Below are 14223 nucleotides of genomic sequence, written 5' to 3'. Positions count from 1 at the left end.
AGCCCGGGGCACCTCGCCGCCACGCAGCCACTGGGCACAGGGTGACGGAGGTGGACGCAACCCCAACGGGGTGCAACGGTGTGGCTGAGGGCGTCAGGGTGAGGGAGGGGGACATGGGGGGGGCCAGGCACCCACCCCCCGGGGCTCGGCTGCCGGATTCCGGCACCCCCCAAGCCAGGCGACGGAGGCACGAGGCAAGGCCAGGCAGGAGAGCTCAATGCAAAGTCTTTACTACAGGCAGGGTTACACGGAGGAAAAAGCAACAGCCGGCACCGAGAGGAGGGAGAGCGAGGGTCATCCAGAAGGAAAGGTCCGACTAATGGGAGATGGGGCGAACTGCTGGTCCTCAGCCCCGTTTCTCTGCTGGGAAGAGAAGTACGGGGTGAGAAAAAGAACTTTTTGCTGTTTCAGATGTGTGTTGGCAAACGGTCCGGAGCAGAGGCAGCTGGGGAGGAGCGAGCGTGCAGGAGGAGACGTCCGTCTCCGCCATCCGACGTGCATTGGGCGAAGGACGCGGCGAGGGAACGGGAGACCGGTGCCGAGGCGGGAGGAGGATCCCGGCCTTCCGGGGAGGGCGGATTTGCTTCCTGAGGGGACCCAGGATTCCCCGCGCTCCAGTCCGTCAGCAGCGCGGGGCAGCCCTCAGAGCAGGGTGCACATGCCCTTGCGCTTGATCTCGAAGGTGGCTGTCAACAGCCCCAGCTTCTGCTGGCTGTAGGGCGGGTAGCGCAGGGCGTTGAGGGTCTCCAGGCCCATGTTGCGGTGCAGGCAGCCGCGGTGGTGGGTGAAGGTGTCGAAGGTGAACCTGCCGTGGTATTTCCCCAAGCCGCTGTTTCCTGCAACACACAGCACAGGTCCCAGCTTGCTATTCCTGCCCACTCCAAGCATCATCCTCAACACAAGGAAAACTTTACAGCCTTTTCTCATGCAAAGGCTCCCGCTGAGCAACGCAGGCGCAGTGGAGGAGATCTCACCCTTCCCTGCGCCTTTTCCAGCTCCTCGGTCCAGCAAATCCTTCTGCAGCTCGCTGCTGTTTGGAGGTCCAAGTGCATCGTTTTTACTGGCCTACCTTTATCTACACGAGCTTTGCTGGGTCTACGAGGCTCGATTTCCCTCTGCGGTGCTCTACCCTATCTACCCGTGGTTAGGAGCTACCAGCGTGGCCCTGACGAAGGTCAGCGTCTTCCTGGAGCTCTTAAAAACCGGAGCCACGTTGGCAGCACTGGTTCTCCTGATTCCTGTGGCTGGTTTAAGCTTGAGCTTGCACGTCACGGTTAACAGCCCAATGACTTCACATCCAAGCTCCTGTGGAAGCTTTGGCGAACGCCATCTCACCCCGCTGACCTCAGACCCTTCACCTGACCGGGCTGCTATAAAATGGCTTCACCTGATAATTTGAGGTAGTTTGTCTGAATCATTTTTCCATGAAGATAAGTTAGGGTATGGGAACCACCAAAAATTGTTCCCTGAGCCGCAGTCAGGCGAGGAATTAATTGTGCTTCGCTGTCGCGGTGTCCTATTATGTCTGAATCAGCTGCCAGCCCTGACAGAGCTGAGCACAGGCAGCATAAAACAGAGGTATTTTCCCCAGAGAATATTCTGGAGAAGAGACCGGGAGATTGGGAAAGTATTCTGGGGAAACAGCGTCAGAGGCTCCCTGTATTCCCATGCTCCTCCCTGGACAAGGCTACAACCAGGGCCCCGGGCTGAGCAGAGCTCACTTTTCACCTGAGAAAACAGTTGTTGTTGCTCCTGGAGAGCAGAAATTCTTCCTCTTTGCGGAGGAGGCTCTCCAAGTTACCAGAAGCAGATTTCCCAGACATTTATAAGTGTTTTGCTCCTGTTATTTAGTCCTAAAAGGCAGAATGAATGTACAAGCCTGCTCCGGAGTGACGCTAAGGGCTCCTGTCCGGCACCACGCTGTCTGCGGGAGCAAGCTCACCTCCCCAAGAACCACAACGCCATGGATCTGCTCCCAGAGGAGGAGCGGAATGATGGATAGACCCAAGGGAGCAGCACTTGAGGAGGTCCCAGGTAAGCCTGAGCGGGGCAGGAACCCAACCCTGGCACAAAATTCACTCACGGTGCCCACGCTGCTCAGAAATACCAAGGAAACACCCACGTGGTGCAAACTTCTCTACCTTTTATGTTTCCATGTACACAGGGAACACTGTGCTTGGGACACCGAGCCCAGAGAGAAGAAACCCCACCATGGGGTGGGATCACACCTGGCTCACGTTGGCCAGGGGCAGGCGGGTTGGGGGATTTGGACCTACCGATCCCACCGAAGGGCAGCGAGGTCAACGTTGTGTGCATCAAGGTGTCGTTGCCGCAGAAGCCACCGCTGCTCGTCCGCTCCAGGACCTGGTTCACCACCTGGGAGGGAAGCAGAGAAGGTGGACGTGGGTCTCGCACCCCGGCTCCATGGGCAGCGCTTGTCAAACATCACCCAACTCACCCATCAGCCCGGTGTGCCCACAGCAGCCGGGCTCAAAAGCCTTTTCAGAGCTCGCCCTGGGCTGTCGGCAAGGCAGGCGCTAGCCTTTCTGCCCCATTTCCCTCACCCCCCTTCCTGGTCCGTGGACCACACGCACCTTGCTGTCACAGGAGAAGGCGTAGATGGCCAACGGCCGCGGCCGCGCATTGATAAAGTCAATGGCTTCGTCCATGTTGGCCACAACAACGATGGGCAGGATGGGCCCGAAGATCTCCTCCTGCATGACAGGATCAGAGGGCAGCACGTCCGCCAGCACCGTGGGAGCTGCGGAGAAGGGTGATGGCAACGCGTCACTCAGTGCACGGGCACGGGTGGTCCCACAAGCCCCCAGGCCCCGGGCCCTCACCGATGTAGCGCTCCTTCTCGTCTGTCTGTCCTCCGATGGCCACGCGCCCGCTGCACAGCAGCGCCCGGATACGGCGGAACTGCTTGTCCCCCACGATGCGGCCGAAGTCGGGGGATTCCTGGGGGTTGGAGCCAAAAAACTCAGTGATGGCCTCGCGCAGGGCGGGCATCAGCTTGTCCTGCATCTCCACGCTGCACAGCACGTAGTCGGGTGCCACGCAGGTCTGCCCCGCGTTGAAGAAGCGGCCCCAGGCCACCCGCCGGGCCGCGTTCTGCACGTCGCAGGTGTCGGACACGTAGCAGGGGTTCTTGCCCCCCAGCTCCAGCGTCAGGGGAGTCAGGTGCTTGGCAGCCGCTGCCATCACGATCCTCCCGACGGAGGGGCTGCCTGTGGGCAGGGAAGAGATGCGTCACGGTGAGGATCCCACCAGCTACGGCACAGCTCTGGGACGCGGCACTCTGGGGAGCCAGGTCCAGGAAAACGCACCAAGTCCCACCAGACCCCCCAGACACGCACATCGCAGATCCTCCACCAGATCCTGACACCAGATCCCCAACACAAACCCTGCCATCTTAGAGGGCAGGGAAGGGTCCGGATGCAGGCAGGCTGCCCCCCATCTCACAGCGGGAACCCCTCGTCCTCATTGCACAAAATCCAGGCAGGGCTCTGCTCTGGCCCGCAGGACGTACCAGTGCAGAAGATGTAGTCAAACTTGTTCTCCAGCAGTCTGGTGGTCTCCTGCACACCGGCGGTCACCACGGCAAAGCAGTCCTGCAACATAAGAGGAAGGATCCGTGTCCGTCAGCATCTGCCCAGGCCACTCCGTCCCCGTCCCCGCCAACAGCATCCCGGGCTGCTGGGTGTGCGGACACGGGCTGAGCGTGGAGGTACCGCGGCACCTGAAACCAGGGATGGTGCGGCGCTGGGGTGCGTGAGGCAGGGCTGGGAACACCACGGCCCAGGGACGGGGAGAAGGCCAGGGAGAGCTTCTTACATTGTCCAGGTAGCAGGTCAGCGTTTCGGCAACAAGTCTCTCGGTGTTCTTGGTTATCTCCGAGGGTTTGATAATGACGCAGTTACCTGGGGGGGGAGATGGACAGGACATCAGAGCAGTGACATGGTGACGAGGCCCCTGGCCAGACCCCGTTGCCGGTGCCCGGCGCTGCAGGATCCTCCAGGCCAGAGGAGAGGTTTGGCTCACCGGCAGCGATGGCCCCGATGAGGGGCACCAGGAGGAGGTGGATGGGGTAGTTCCAGGGTGCGATGATGAGCACCACCCCGTAGGGGTCCTTGCGGATGAAGGCCGAGTCCAGCTGCGTCACCTGCGAGAAGGGCCAGGATCTCAGTGCCGTCCCACCGCCTCCCGCCCTGCCTCGGCCCAGCACGCAGCTCTCCCCTCCCCAGCCGCCTCTGCCCCTTCCCACCCGCAATTCATCTCCCGCTCTTCCCTTCCCAGGTCAGCCCAGAGCTTCTGCCTTACCAGATTCTTGTCCACATACTCGTCCTTCATCCAGTGGGACAGGTTGTTCAGGGTGTTGTTGAGGTGGTTCTTGCAGAGGAGGATCTCGGTGAAGTGAGCCTCAAAGGACGGCTGGGGACAGACATCACATGAGCATCACCCCAACACCGACCCCATCTCCTCCCCGTCCCCAGGAGACATCTCCCCCCTCTTCTGCCCATGAAGAGCAGTAGAAGCTGTTAAGTAGAAGGCATTAAGCAGAAGGTATTAAGCAGAAGTTGCTGTCACTTCCTGCAACCCCTAGGGAATATCACAGTCCCTGAAATTTTATGAAAATAGGTATTTGGCCAGAGGAAAAAACCCATATTGAACATCTTCACAATATTTAACAGCCTCCTGAGCTCAGCATCTGTGAACTGCTCACCTGGCAGAGCCCTGAGCCAAGGGAGGACCAAGCAATGTCACCGGAGCTCCAGGAGCGACAGAAAAGCTGGTACGGGTGTCAGGCAGCTCCGCACCGCTGACCTGGGATGGGACAGTGCTCTTCCACATTTGTGTCCCGACCACTCGGGCACGTGAGCTGGAAGCAAAGCCCTGAGCTCCCTCCCACAGCCCGTGCATGAAAGCTGAACTTAAGACCTTGCTTTGTTCAAAGAGAAATAAGAAGAAAAGCAGCTGCTTAATGAAACGGCTCATGATGGAGTTTGGCTGGATGCCACGAGACTCCCGTCCTGGGCAGAAACCCCCCTGTAGCTCCTGGGGCTCCTGCACTCAGCCGGCACGTGGCTGGGAAAGGCAGGTCAGGTGAGGAATTAAACAAACCCAGCAGGTTTCTCCAAGCTGGACCGTCCCAACAGGCCGTGATTAAACGGACGGTGACTCGGGAGGGGTGGTGGGACGTCAGAGCTGGGATCGCAAGGGCCACCGAGGCATTTCCTGCACGTGGCGGGTCCTCGCTGCGGCCGTAACCGGAGCCGTGAGGTGCAGCTCAGGACCATTCTTGCAGGAGAAGCGTGAAGATACAAGAAGGTAACTCAGCAGGCTCAGTAAAGCCCCTCCGTCACCCTGGAGAGCAGGAGGAGCAAAGCTCCTGCACTTTGAAGCCGTGTTTGCAAAGCGCAGTGGGCACAGCTGCCCGACACCCTCCACCGCAACGTCCTTCGGATTCCTCCAACCCAAAAGCATCCCTGGGTGGGAGCTTTCCTCCGTCGCTGCAGCAAAACACCACTTTGGGGTCGGAAAGTTTGGTTGCTGACTCCCAGACCAAGCTGCTCCTAAATGTGACAACGTAAATGATGGGCTCGGCAGGCACATCGGATGTCCGGTGAAGCAACGGGGCCGCTCTCGGCCCGGTCTGACGGTTTCATCACTAGGAGGATGAGGAAATTGCTGGTGAAGATGGGCCATTAAGGGCTTTGATGGGACAGGGAGGTTGTAAGATGGGACATTAAGTCTGAGGTCATCCAAATTCCTTCAATCATCAGCGGAGAGAAACCGGCATCCCTGGAGGTGAGGTACCCACCTCAGATACGTAAGACCAGATGAATTGTCCAGCTAACTATGAAGGCCCGACTGCATAACAAGCATATTACTAGACAACCAGCTCTAATTACGTGCAATTAGGAGAGATGAAGGACGTGCTTCGAGTGCTGATGCCTATCAATCCCTGGCTGAAGGAGAAGGCCATCACCTCAAACAAACAAGGCAATGACGAGCCTGGGGAGATGTCAGGATGTTGAAACCCGTGTCTGAGGGCACGGCCGCCGCACTGATACACCCGCAGACACCAGTCCTTTGGGTCCGAGTGCTACCACTACCAGATAAGACCAATTATGGTGCGTCAGGGCAAGCCATCCCTCCGATAATGTTTCCTAATGCCACACGACCGAAGCGTGCGGTGGCCTGTTGGGCTGCGGCACGCGTCAGGAAGGGAAGAAGGGGGAGAGTAGGGTCCTGAAGCAACCGAGGGAGAAGAGGTGAGCTGAGACCGGTAGACACAGCCACGGCAGGGAAGCTCCCGCCTCCTCGGCAGACCGCCTGGGAGCTCCCGGCGTGCCGCAATACCCAAAGCCACATCCAGGTCCTGTGCAACCACACGGCTCAGCGCCGTGCCAGCAAAACCAGTCCCTGCGAGGCCAGTGAGCCCTGAGCAGCCCTGGGAGGAATGTGCAAGGCCAACACGTTGCACAATGCCGATAATCCCGGGTGCAACCAGGCTGGCACCCCAGGACATCGCCCTCTGTGGAGGTCGCATGAAGCCACCAGGGACTCGATGTGTGGGGTGGACGCGGCGGGTGAAGCTCATTAACGCTGAGATTCCCACCTCGCATCGGCCAATGGGGGCTTTGCCAGTTTAAGTGCACTGGGGACGGGGTTAGCAGCATCAAGCCTGCCCGGCAGCGTGGTCCCTACGTGTGCTGTGGCTAAGCCCGGCTGTGGAGAGATCTGCAAGGACCCAGTGCCTACGGGTGTGCCACACCAGCCCTGGAGCACATCAAGGGGGCTGTGGGACCCCAACGAGGGCACCCCGATGCCCAGAGCCCCACACCTGCACCCAGGAGGATGAAAGACCCAGACGAGGTATGCAGAGCCCCGAAAATGTGACCCTGGTGGTCAGCACCCGGCCCCTTCTCACCTTGCCCATGTCCAAGGCGGTGGCCTCCAGGATTTCCTGCTTCTTCTCGTCCAAGAAGCGTCCCAGGGCCTCCAGCTGGGCCACGCGGTACTCCATGGGCCGCGTCCTCCCCGAGAGCCAGACTGCCCGCAGGTGGCTCACCAGCCCCGCGTAGGGGTTCCCGCTGCGGGGACGGGGATGTCAGGGGGACCCCGGCCCTCGCAGCTCCCCCAGCCCCTCGCGCTCCAGGTGATGAGGAAGAGGGCTCCACGTCACCCCTGCTCCGCTTCACCCCAGCCCAGCATCAAACTGGAGCCCCAGAGTCCCTGGGGAGAGGGCAGGGAGCCTGGACACCCAGGTCTTCCCCTTGCTGCCAGGAACAAGGGCTTCTTGTGCCCCCTACACAGCACCGTTCCTGGCAGTCCCTTGTCTCCTCCCTTGAGCCACTCTGGGGGCCCATGGACCCCAAACTTGTCCCCCAGCATCCCTCATCAGCACGAACCCGGGGACACCAGCACCCCAGCACCTCCTGGCTACCTCACCCCAACCATCCCGGCTCCCTTCTGCCCCCACCCACATGCCCCCGGCCCCTCGCTCTCACCATACGGCACTGCAGATCACCGGCCCCTTCCCGATGCCTCCACTGCCACCGCTGCCTGCGCTACACCCGGCGTCTTTCCCGGCGTCGCTGCCCATGAGGCTGCACTTGCCATAGCCCAGGGGCTGCTGCCCGGGGGGCTCAAGGGGCTGCTGCATGCCGAGCTGTGGGAAGGAGCTGCCGGTCACGGAGAGAACGTGGTGGCCCTGGGGAGAGACACGGGGTGGGTTATGTCAGAGCTGGAAGCTCAATTCCAAGAGGAGTCACCCCACAGCGAGACACCCGTGCCCCAAGCTTGGGGCTGTCCCAGCCGTGGGGTGACTCAGCCCGGCGTGGCTGCCGGATGCTCCGGTGTGCCTGGCGGGAGATGCCTGGGATTCCCGGCTCCGGGACAGGCACCGGCCTCCGGCTAGGGACCTGCCTGGGCTGCCCTGCCGACCTGAGGGAACCCGGTGCGGGGCAGCATCCCAGGCTGATCCCTGGGATCCCCAGGGACCCTGGTGCGGGGCAGCATCCCAGGCTGATCCCTGGGATCTCCGGGGACCCCGGTGTGGGGCCGTGTGAGCCAGCAGCGGTACTGCCGCAGCCCAGCCCACCTTTGGGCACAGCATCGCTCCACCAGCACACAAAGACGTGCCCAGAGCTGGGGGGCAGAGCCACAGCCCCACATCTGCTCCCCCTGCCCCTTTCCACTGCCCAGTGCACCCACCCTTCCTCGAGGGAACCCACCCAGCGTGGTGCTCAGCGCCCCACAGCCTCCACCACTGCGGGGCCGGAGAAGCCCAGCCGTGGGGCCAGCCAAGTGCCGCGCAGGGGGGGTCCAGTCCCCGGGGCCCCAGAGTGCCTACCTGGGGGGCTGAGCGGTGGCGAGGAGCACGAGGCCGGGCTGGCACTGCCGAGGCTCAGGGTGGCCCTCCTAAATGCTGTGGGGCCAGTGGCCAGGCCCCATGGCCAGGGGCGGGCAGGACTGTGCCCCGCCTCCGTGGGGCTGGCAGTGGGGACAAGGCCTGGGATGGGATGGGATGGGATGGGACCTCCCCCATGGGATGGTGGCACTGGGGAACTCCCATCCATGGCCACTAAACCACCACCATGAACCTTGACCCACTGGGACCCATTGGACCCTCACCCTGCTCCCCTGGGCCACCCTGACCCACAGGGTCCCCATAGGGACCCCTTCCCTTGCTCCCTGGGACCATCCTGACCCATGGGGACCCCGCAGACACCCCTCATCTGCTCCCCTGGGCCACCCTGACCCACAGGGACCCCTCATCCTGCTTCCCAGGGGTACCATGACCAATAGATACCCCTCACCCTGCTCTCCAGGGCCACCCTGACCCATGGGGACCCTGCAGACACCTCCAATGGACCCCACGCGTCCCCCATCTGCCCATAGGTTCCTCCCACCGGGCAATACAGCCCTTGCCTCCCCTCCGAGATGCCAGCTCCCCGCACGCCCGCTCCCCTGCCCAGCCCTAATTACCCCCCTTCGTAAACAGGAAGGGCAGCAGCCCTGCCCCGCGCGCCCTGACACCGTGCCCTGGGCTCAGCCCTCGTGGCCACGCTCCCCAGGGACCCGCAGCAGCCCCCCAGGGAAGGGGGAACGGTTTCCCCCCTGGCAGCACCCCAAACTGGCACCGTGAGCTTGGCCAGGATGCCCGGGGCAGCCCCAGGAGCCAGCCCCAGCTTCGAGGGGGGCACAGCCATCCCCGAGCAGCCCCTGCCTCCACAGAGGATGCCACACGTCCGCCGGAGAGATCCACAAGGGACAGCGGTGGATCAGTACCCAGAATGGGCTGGTGGGGGGTACCGGGGTCCCCCATCCCAATTTGGGAGGTGTTGGGGGAGGAGGTGCTCCGCACGGCCCCTGGGGATGGGGAAAAGCAGGGAACTGGCTCTCCATCGGAATCACCAGAGCCCAAGCGGAGGTAGCTGCAGACCTGGGGGCTGCAGGGTGCTGGGGACCCAAATCGGCCCTGGGGGGGACACACTGCCCCCCATCGCTCGGGTTCAGGGCCATGGACCCGCACCTCTGGGAAGGGCCCCGTGCCCCCAGCACCCCGGGGTGGCTCCTCTCACCCTTACCTGGGGCAAGGGGGTCCTTGGGCTGGGTGCTGCTCCCTGGCAGCCCCCTGGGCCGCATCCTGCACTGCTGCCGTGGCCCTTCCCGGGGCCGTCCCCCGCCACGTCCCCCCATCCCGCGGGAGCCACGGCCTCAGCACCCTCCCCACGTGGCGCTGGCTGCCTGTCCACCGCAGCTCAAGAATCCCCCGCTACCAGCTGGGCCGGATCCTGCCCTGGCTCCCCGTGACGGAGATTTCACCCTCCCCACCCTGCCCCGGGGCACCGGCACTGCACAGCCGTGGGCACCGCGCCATCGCCACGTGCCTGGGCACCCTCCCCGCCTTGGGTTTTGGATGACGCTGGGAGAGATGTATGCCCCATCACCCCCCAAACCAGCCCCACACCCCCCAAACCAGGGTGTCCCCCCGCCCAGGCACCCTGCCGCATCACCCAGGCCGGGAAGGGGAAGCGAGAACGGCTGGGCCCAGGGCAAGGCAGGCACCCGACGCCACAGACCACCCTGAGCTGCCAGCACCCACACCAGCGCCTGGTGGGAGTGCTGGGGATGCTGGGGGGTACAGGGGTGCTGTGCACGGGGCGGGATGGGGGCTGTGCAGGTTGGGGTGGGTGCTGTGCAAGGGGGAGTGCAATGGGTGCTGTGCAGGGGGGTCAGGATGCTGTGCAGGGAGGGGTCAGGGTGCTGTGCAGGTTGGGGGTGGGATGGGTGCTGTGCGGGGGTGGTCAGAGTGCTGTGCAAGGGGGCTCAGGGTGCTGTCCAAGGGGGGGTCAGGGTGCTGTCCAAGGGGGGGTGCAATGGGTGCTGTGCAGGGGGGTCAGGGTGCTGTGCAGGGGCTGGGTGGGGGGCACAGGGTGCGGGCTGGAGGCAGCGGCAGTGCATGGGGGCCGGGCCCAGGCCCCGGGGGTGCAGGGTGCTGGGGGGTGCGGAGCGGCCCCTTTAACCACCCCCGTCCCGCCCGAAAGAGGAAGCAGCGCCCGCCCCGCCCCGGGCCGCCCCACTCGGCTCCGGCAACCGGTACTGGGGAACAGGGGTCAGGGTGCAGGATCTGGGGGTGCTGGGTGCAGGGGTGGGGGTGCTGGGTGCAGAGCACATGGGTGCAGGGTCTGGGGGTGCTGGGTGCAGAACGCATGGGTGCAGGGTCTGGGGGTGCTGGGTGCAGGGGTGGGGGTGCTGGGTGCAGGGTGTAAGGATGCAGAGCACATGGGTGCAGGGTCCAGGGGTGCTGGGTGCAGGGAAGCAGAGCGCATGGGTGCAGGGTCTGGGGGTGCTGGGTGCAGGGGTGCAGAGCACATGGGTGCAGGGACTGGGGGTGCTGGGCCCATGGGTGCAGCTCTGGGGGTACAAGACACGTGGGTGCAGGGTTTGGGGGTGCCAACAGGGTCGCCCCCACCCACCCCTGACACCATCCAGGGCCCCCACACCCCGAGGCAGCGATGGAGAAAGACCCCAGCTGCTACCAGGATGCGGCCAAGGTGGTGGCGGGCGAGGGGCTGGGCGCCGAGGGGACGGAGGCGCAGGTGAGGACAGAGGGGGGACCCGCAGGGGACCGGGCCCGCGGTGGCCGTCCCCAGGGCTGACGAGCGGGGTCACCCGCAGCTGGACGATTTTGTGAGTGCTCACTCCGACTACAACGAGGAGGAGGAGGAGCAAAAGTATTTTCGGCGCAAACGCCTCGGCGTGGTCAAAAATGTGGTGGCTGCCAGCCTGGCCGGCACGCTCACCTACGGCGTCTACCTGGGTACGGCCCTGTCCCTCCCCAGGGACCCCCGTCACGGTGGGGGGGGCGCGGGGGGTTCGGGACGGGGGGTGACGGCCGCTGGACCCCCCCAGGCCTCCTACAGATGCAGCTGATCCTGCACTATGACGAGACCTACCGGGAGGTGAAGTACAGCAACATACAGCTGGAGGACATCGACCGCAAGGTGCTGATGGGCATCAACGTCACCCCCGTCGCGGCGCTCCTCTACACACCTGTCCTCATCAGGTACGGCGTTGCCCGCGCTCCACGCCGGCATGCCGGCACGGGCGCCCATGTTTCCTCCTCCTCGCCCCGGCAGGTTTTTCGGCACCAAGTGGGCCATGTTCCTGGCGGTGGGGATCTACGCCCTCTTCGTCTCCAGTAACTACTGGGAGCGCTACTACACGCTGGTGCCTTCCGCCGTGGCCATCGGGGTGGCCATCGTGCCCCTCTGGGCATCCATGGGCAACTACATCACGCGGTAGGCAGTGGCGGGGGGCGGACGGGGGTGGCCGGGGGGCGCCAGCTGACCGGCCGTGCCGCGCAGGATGGCCCAGAAGTACTACGAGTACGTCAACTACAAGGAGGAGCACGTGCAGGAGCAGCAGCGAGCGCCGCGGGGCGCCTGCAATGCCTACGTCGTCGTCTTCCAGACTGTCTTCTACGTCTGCTTCCACGTGAGTGCCGGCGGGACGCGCAGCACGGGCAGGGGGCCGTGCCGGGCAGCCCGGCGCTGAGCTCCCCTTGCTATACGTCTTGCAGCTGAGCTTCGTCTGCGCTCAGATGCCCATGCTCTTCTTCCTCAACAACTACCTCTACCAGCTCAACCACACGCTCTACGGAGTCAAGCACTGCGGTGAGCGCGTGGGCCAGCACGGTGGCGTGGGATGGCACGGCGGCACAGGGACCTCCCCGGTTGGGGCTGAGCCGTGGCGTGTGCCCCTCCGGCAGGGACCCTGAGCCACGGCACGCTGCCCGGCTTCAACAAGACGGTGCTGCAGAGCCTGCCCCGCAGCGTCAACCTCATCATCGTGGAGAGCGTCCTGATGGCGGCCGCCTTCCTCGCCATGCTGGTGGTGAGCACCGGGGCGGGCAGGGGCCGGGACGGGCCGGGACACCGGCAGCGCCTCACCCACGGCCACACGGCAGGTCCTGGTGCTCTGCGGCTCAGCGTATCGGCCCACGGAGGAGATCGACCTGCGCAGCATCGGCTGGGGAAACATCTTCCAGCTGCCCTTCAAGCACATGCGGGACTACCGCTTGCGCCACCTCTTCCCTTTCTTCATCTACAGCGGCTTCGAGGTGCTCTTCGTCTGCACCGGCTTCTCCCTGGTAGGGCGCAGGGATGTGGCAGGGGGTGACAGAGCGGGGACAGCCCCGGCCGGGCGACGCTGAGCCTGTCCTCACTGCAGAACTACGGCGTGTGTGCCCTGGGGCTGGAGAAGCTGGCGTACCTCCTCATGGCCTACGGCTTCTCCGCCTCGGCCTGCTCCAGCCTGGCCCTCTGCACGTTACGCCTGCGGCGGCAGATCCCGCTGCTGGCCGGAGCCCTCGTCCACGCCGCCCTCCTGGTGACTCTCTTCTGCTGGGCACCCGAGCCCCGGCACCTGGTCCAGGCACCTCTGCTCTACGCCATAGCCGTGCTCTGGGGCACGGGGAGCGCCCTCAACAAGACCGGCATTAGCAGTGAGTACCGGGAATGTCCCCAACACAGCGTCTCTTGTCCCCTGGCACAGCCAGATTGTCCCCAGCTCCCCGATGCCTCCTCTCCTCGTGTCCCCTGGCACCGCAGCCTGGTGGTCCCCAGCTCCTTGGACCCACAGACAAGGAGCAGGACAGACCTACTGCGGCCGGGTCCTGCTAACAGTGCCCCGAGAGGGGACAGTGGCACAGGAGGGGGATGCTGACAGCCGGTCCCCTCTGGCGCAGTCCTCCTGGGCATGCTGTACGAAGACAAGGAGCGCCAAGACTTCGTCTTCACCATCTACCACTGGTGGCAAGCCCTGGCGATCTTCACCGTCTACCTGTGGTCGGGGCTGCCCATGAAGGTAAGTGTGGCGGGGTGGGCAGCCGTCACCGCAGCGTCCCCCAGCTGCCTCCGTCACCTCCGGGGCCATCACCTCCCGCAGGCCAAGCTCGCCATCATGCTGCTGTCGCTGGCGGTGGCGGTGGGAGCCTACGTCTGGATGGAGCACAAGCTGGCGCAGCACGTGGCATACCGCCTGCCCCGCATCCCTCGCCCGCGCCACAAAATGCGTGGCTACCGCTACTTGGAGGAGGACGACTCGGATGAGACCGGCTCGGAGGGCGATGACGGTGGCAAGGATGATAACGACGAGCACCCGGCGGAGGCCACCAGCGGGGACGAGCTGCCAAGAGATGACGGGGACCAGCTGAGTTAGAGACAGCCTGTCCTGCTCCACTGCTGTATTGCCCCCCCCCCAAACCTGAGGGGGGGTCCAAAGCCCTCCCTGGACCTGCCCAAACTCCCCAAGCAGGCCCAAACCTCCACAGGCTCCTCTCAGACCAGGCTTGCAGCCCCCCAAAGCAGGCCTGCAGACCCCCTGGGCAGGCCTGCAGCCTCCCTAGCCAAACCTGCAGCCCCCGGACAGGCCTGCAGACCCCCAGGCCAGGCCTGCAGCCCCTCAGACCAGGCCTGTAGACCTCCAGGCAAGGCTGTAGACCCTTCAGGCCAGGCCTACAGCCCCTCAAGCCAGGCCTACAGCCCCCCAGAGCCAGGCCCACAGCCCCCCAAGTTCATCCCACAGCCCCCTTCTGCCCCCTGAGGTAGCACACCACGGCATACCGGTTCCCCTTTGCGCCCCTATGCCTCAATAAAAGCTCTCTCCCGCCCGCCGCCTCCGCGCCCGCTGCCGCCGTACTCTGCC

At 64.1% G+C, this 14223-nt stretch overlaps 2 protein-coding genes across 3 annotated transcripts; one reads left to right on the top strand and one right to left on the bottom strand.

Annotated features, from left to right (window-relative positions):
• Window positions 1-41: 41 nt before the first annotated feature.
• Window positions 42-4823, bottom strand: ALDH3B1 (aldehyde dehydrogenase 3 family member B1). Its single transcript, XM_087741050.1, has 9 exons — window positions 4727-4823; window positions 4324-4434; window positions 4045-4165; window positions 3838-3923; window positions 3533-3614; window positions 2844-3230; window positions 2595-2761; window positions 2277-2376; window positions 42-836 (listed from the first exon to the last, which is right to left on the bottom strand). The coding sequence occupies exons 2-9, from the start codon at window positions 4351-4353 to the stop codon at window positions 643-645; spliced, it is 1167 nt and encodes a 388-aa protein (XP_087597176.1). The 5' UTR covers window positions 4354-4434; window positions 4727-4823; the 3' UTR covers window positions 42-642.
• Window positions 4824-10082: 5259 nt separating this feature from the next.
• UNC93B1 (unc-93B1 regulator of TLR signaling) lies at window positions 10083-14188 on the top strand. 2 transcript variants are annotated; one of them, XM_087740961.1, is made up of 13 exons: window positions 10084-10128; window positions 10560-10611; window positions 11008-11114; window positions 11194-11335; window positions 11428-11581; window positions 11655-11816; window positions 11883-12012; window positions 12098-12191; window positions 12287-12411; window positions 12485-12667; window positions 12748-13021; window positions 13265-13383; window positions 13465-14188. In XM_087740961.1, the coding sequence occupies exons 3-13, from the start codon at window positions 11031-11033 to the stop codon at window positions 13735-13737; spliced, it is 1740 nt and encodes a 579-aa protein (XP_087597087.1). In that variant the 5' UTR covers window positions 10084-10128; window positions 10560-10611; window positions 11008-11030; the 3' UTR covers window positions 13738-14188. The 2 variants fall into 2 exon arrangements, with proteins under 2 accessions (XP_087597078.1, XP_087597087.1); XM_087740952.1 differs by having other exon boundaries at window positions 10083-10128; window positions 13265-14188.
• Window positions 14189-14223: the final 35 nt, after the last annotated feature.

The sequence above is a fragment of the Nipponia nippon genome, unplaced genomic scaffold (assembly GCF_047370975.1).
Source record: "Nipponia nippon isolate SJK-2023a ecotype South Korea unplaced genomic scaffold, ASM4737097v1 scaffold_10, whole genome shotgun sequence".
In the NCBI taxonomy this organism is placed as follows: Eukaryota; Metazoa; Chordata; class Aves; order Pelecaniformes; family Threskiornithidae; genus Nipponia; species Nipponia nippon.
This window is presented reverse-complemented; position numbering and strand designations above follow the sequence as displayed.

Excerpts from the sequence above, each read along its gene's own strand:
- ALDH3B1 (XM_087741050.1), bottom strand. The coding sequence starts at position 4,353 with ATGAAGGACGAGTATGTGGACAAGAATCTG. Across the intron at positions 4,166-4,323 it reads AGTATGTGGACAAGAATCTG|GTGACGCAGCTGGACTCGGC; the intron begins GTAAGGCAGAAG and ends CCCTTCTCGCAG. Across the intron at positions 2,762-2,843 it reads CGAGAAGGAGCGCTACATCG|CTCCCACGGTGCTGGCGGAC; the intron begins GTGAGGGCCCGG and ends CCTTCTCCGCAG.
- UNC93B1 (XM_087740952.1), top strand. The coding sequence starts at position 11,031 with ATGGAGAAAGACCCCAGCTGCTACCAGGATGCGGCCAAGGTGGTGGCG. Across the intron at positions 12,013-12,097 it reads TCTTCTACGTCTGCTTCCAC|CTGAGCTTCGTCTGCGCTCA; the intron begins GTGAGTGCCGGC and ends TACGTCTTGCAG. Across the intron at positions 12,668-12,747 it reads TCTGCACCGGCTTCTCCCTG|AACTACGGCGTGTGTGCCCT; the intron begins GTAGGGCGCAGG and ends TCCTCACTGCAG.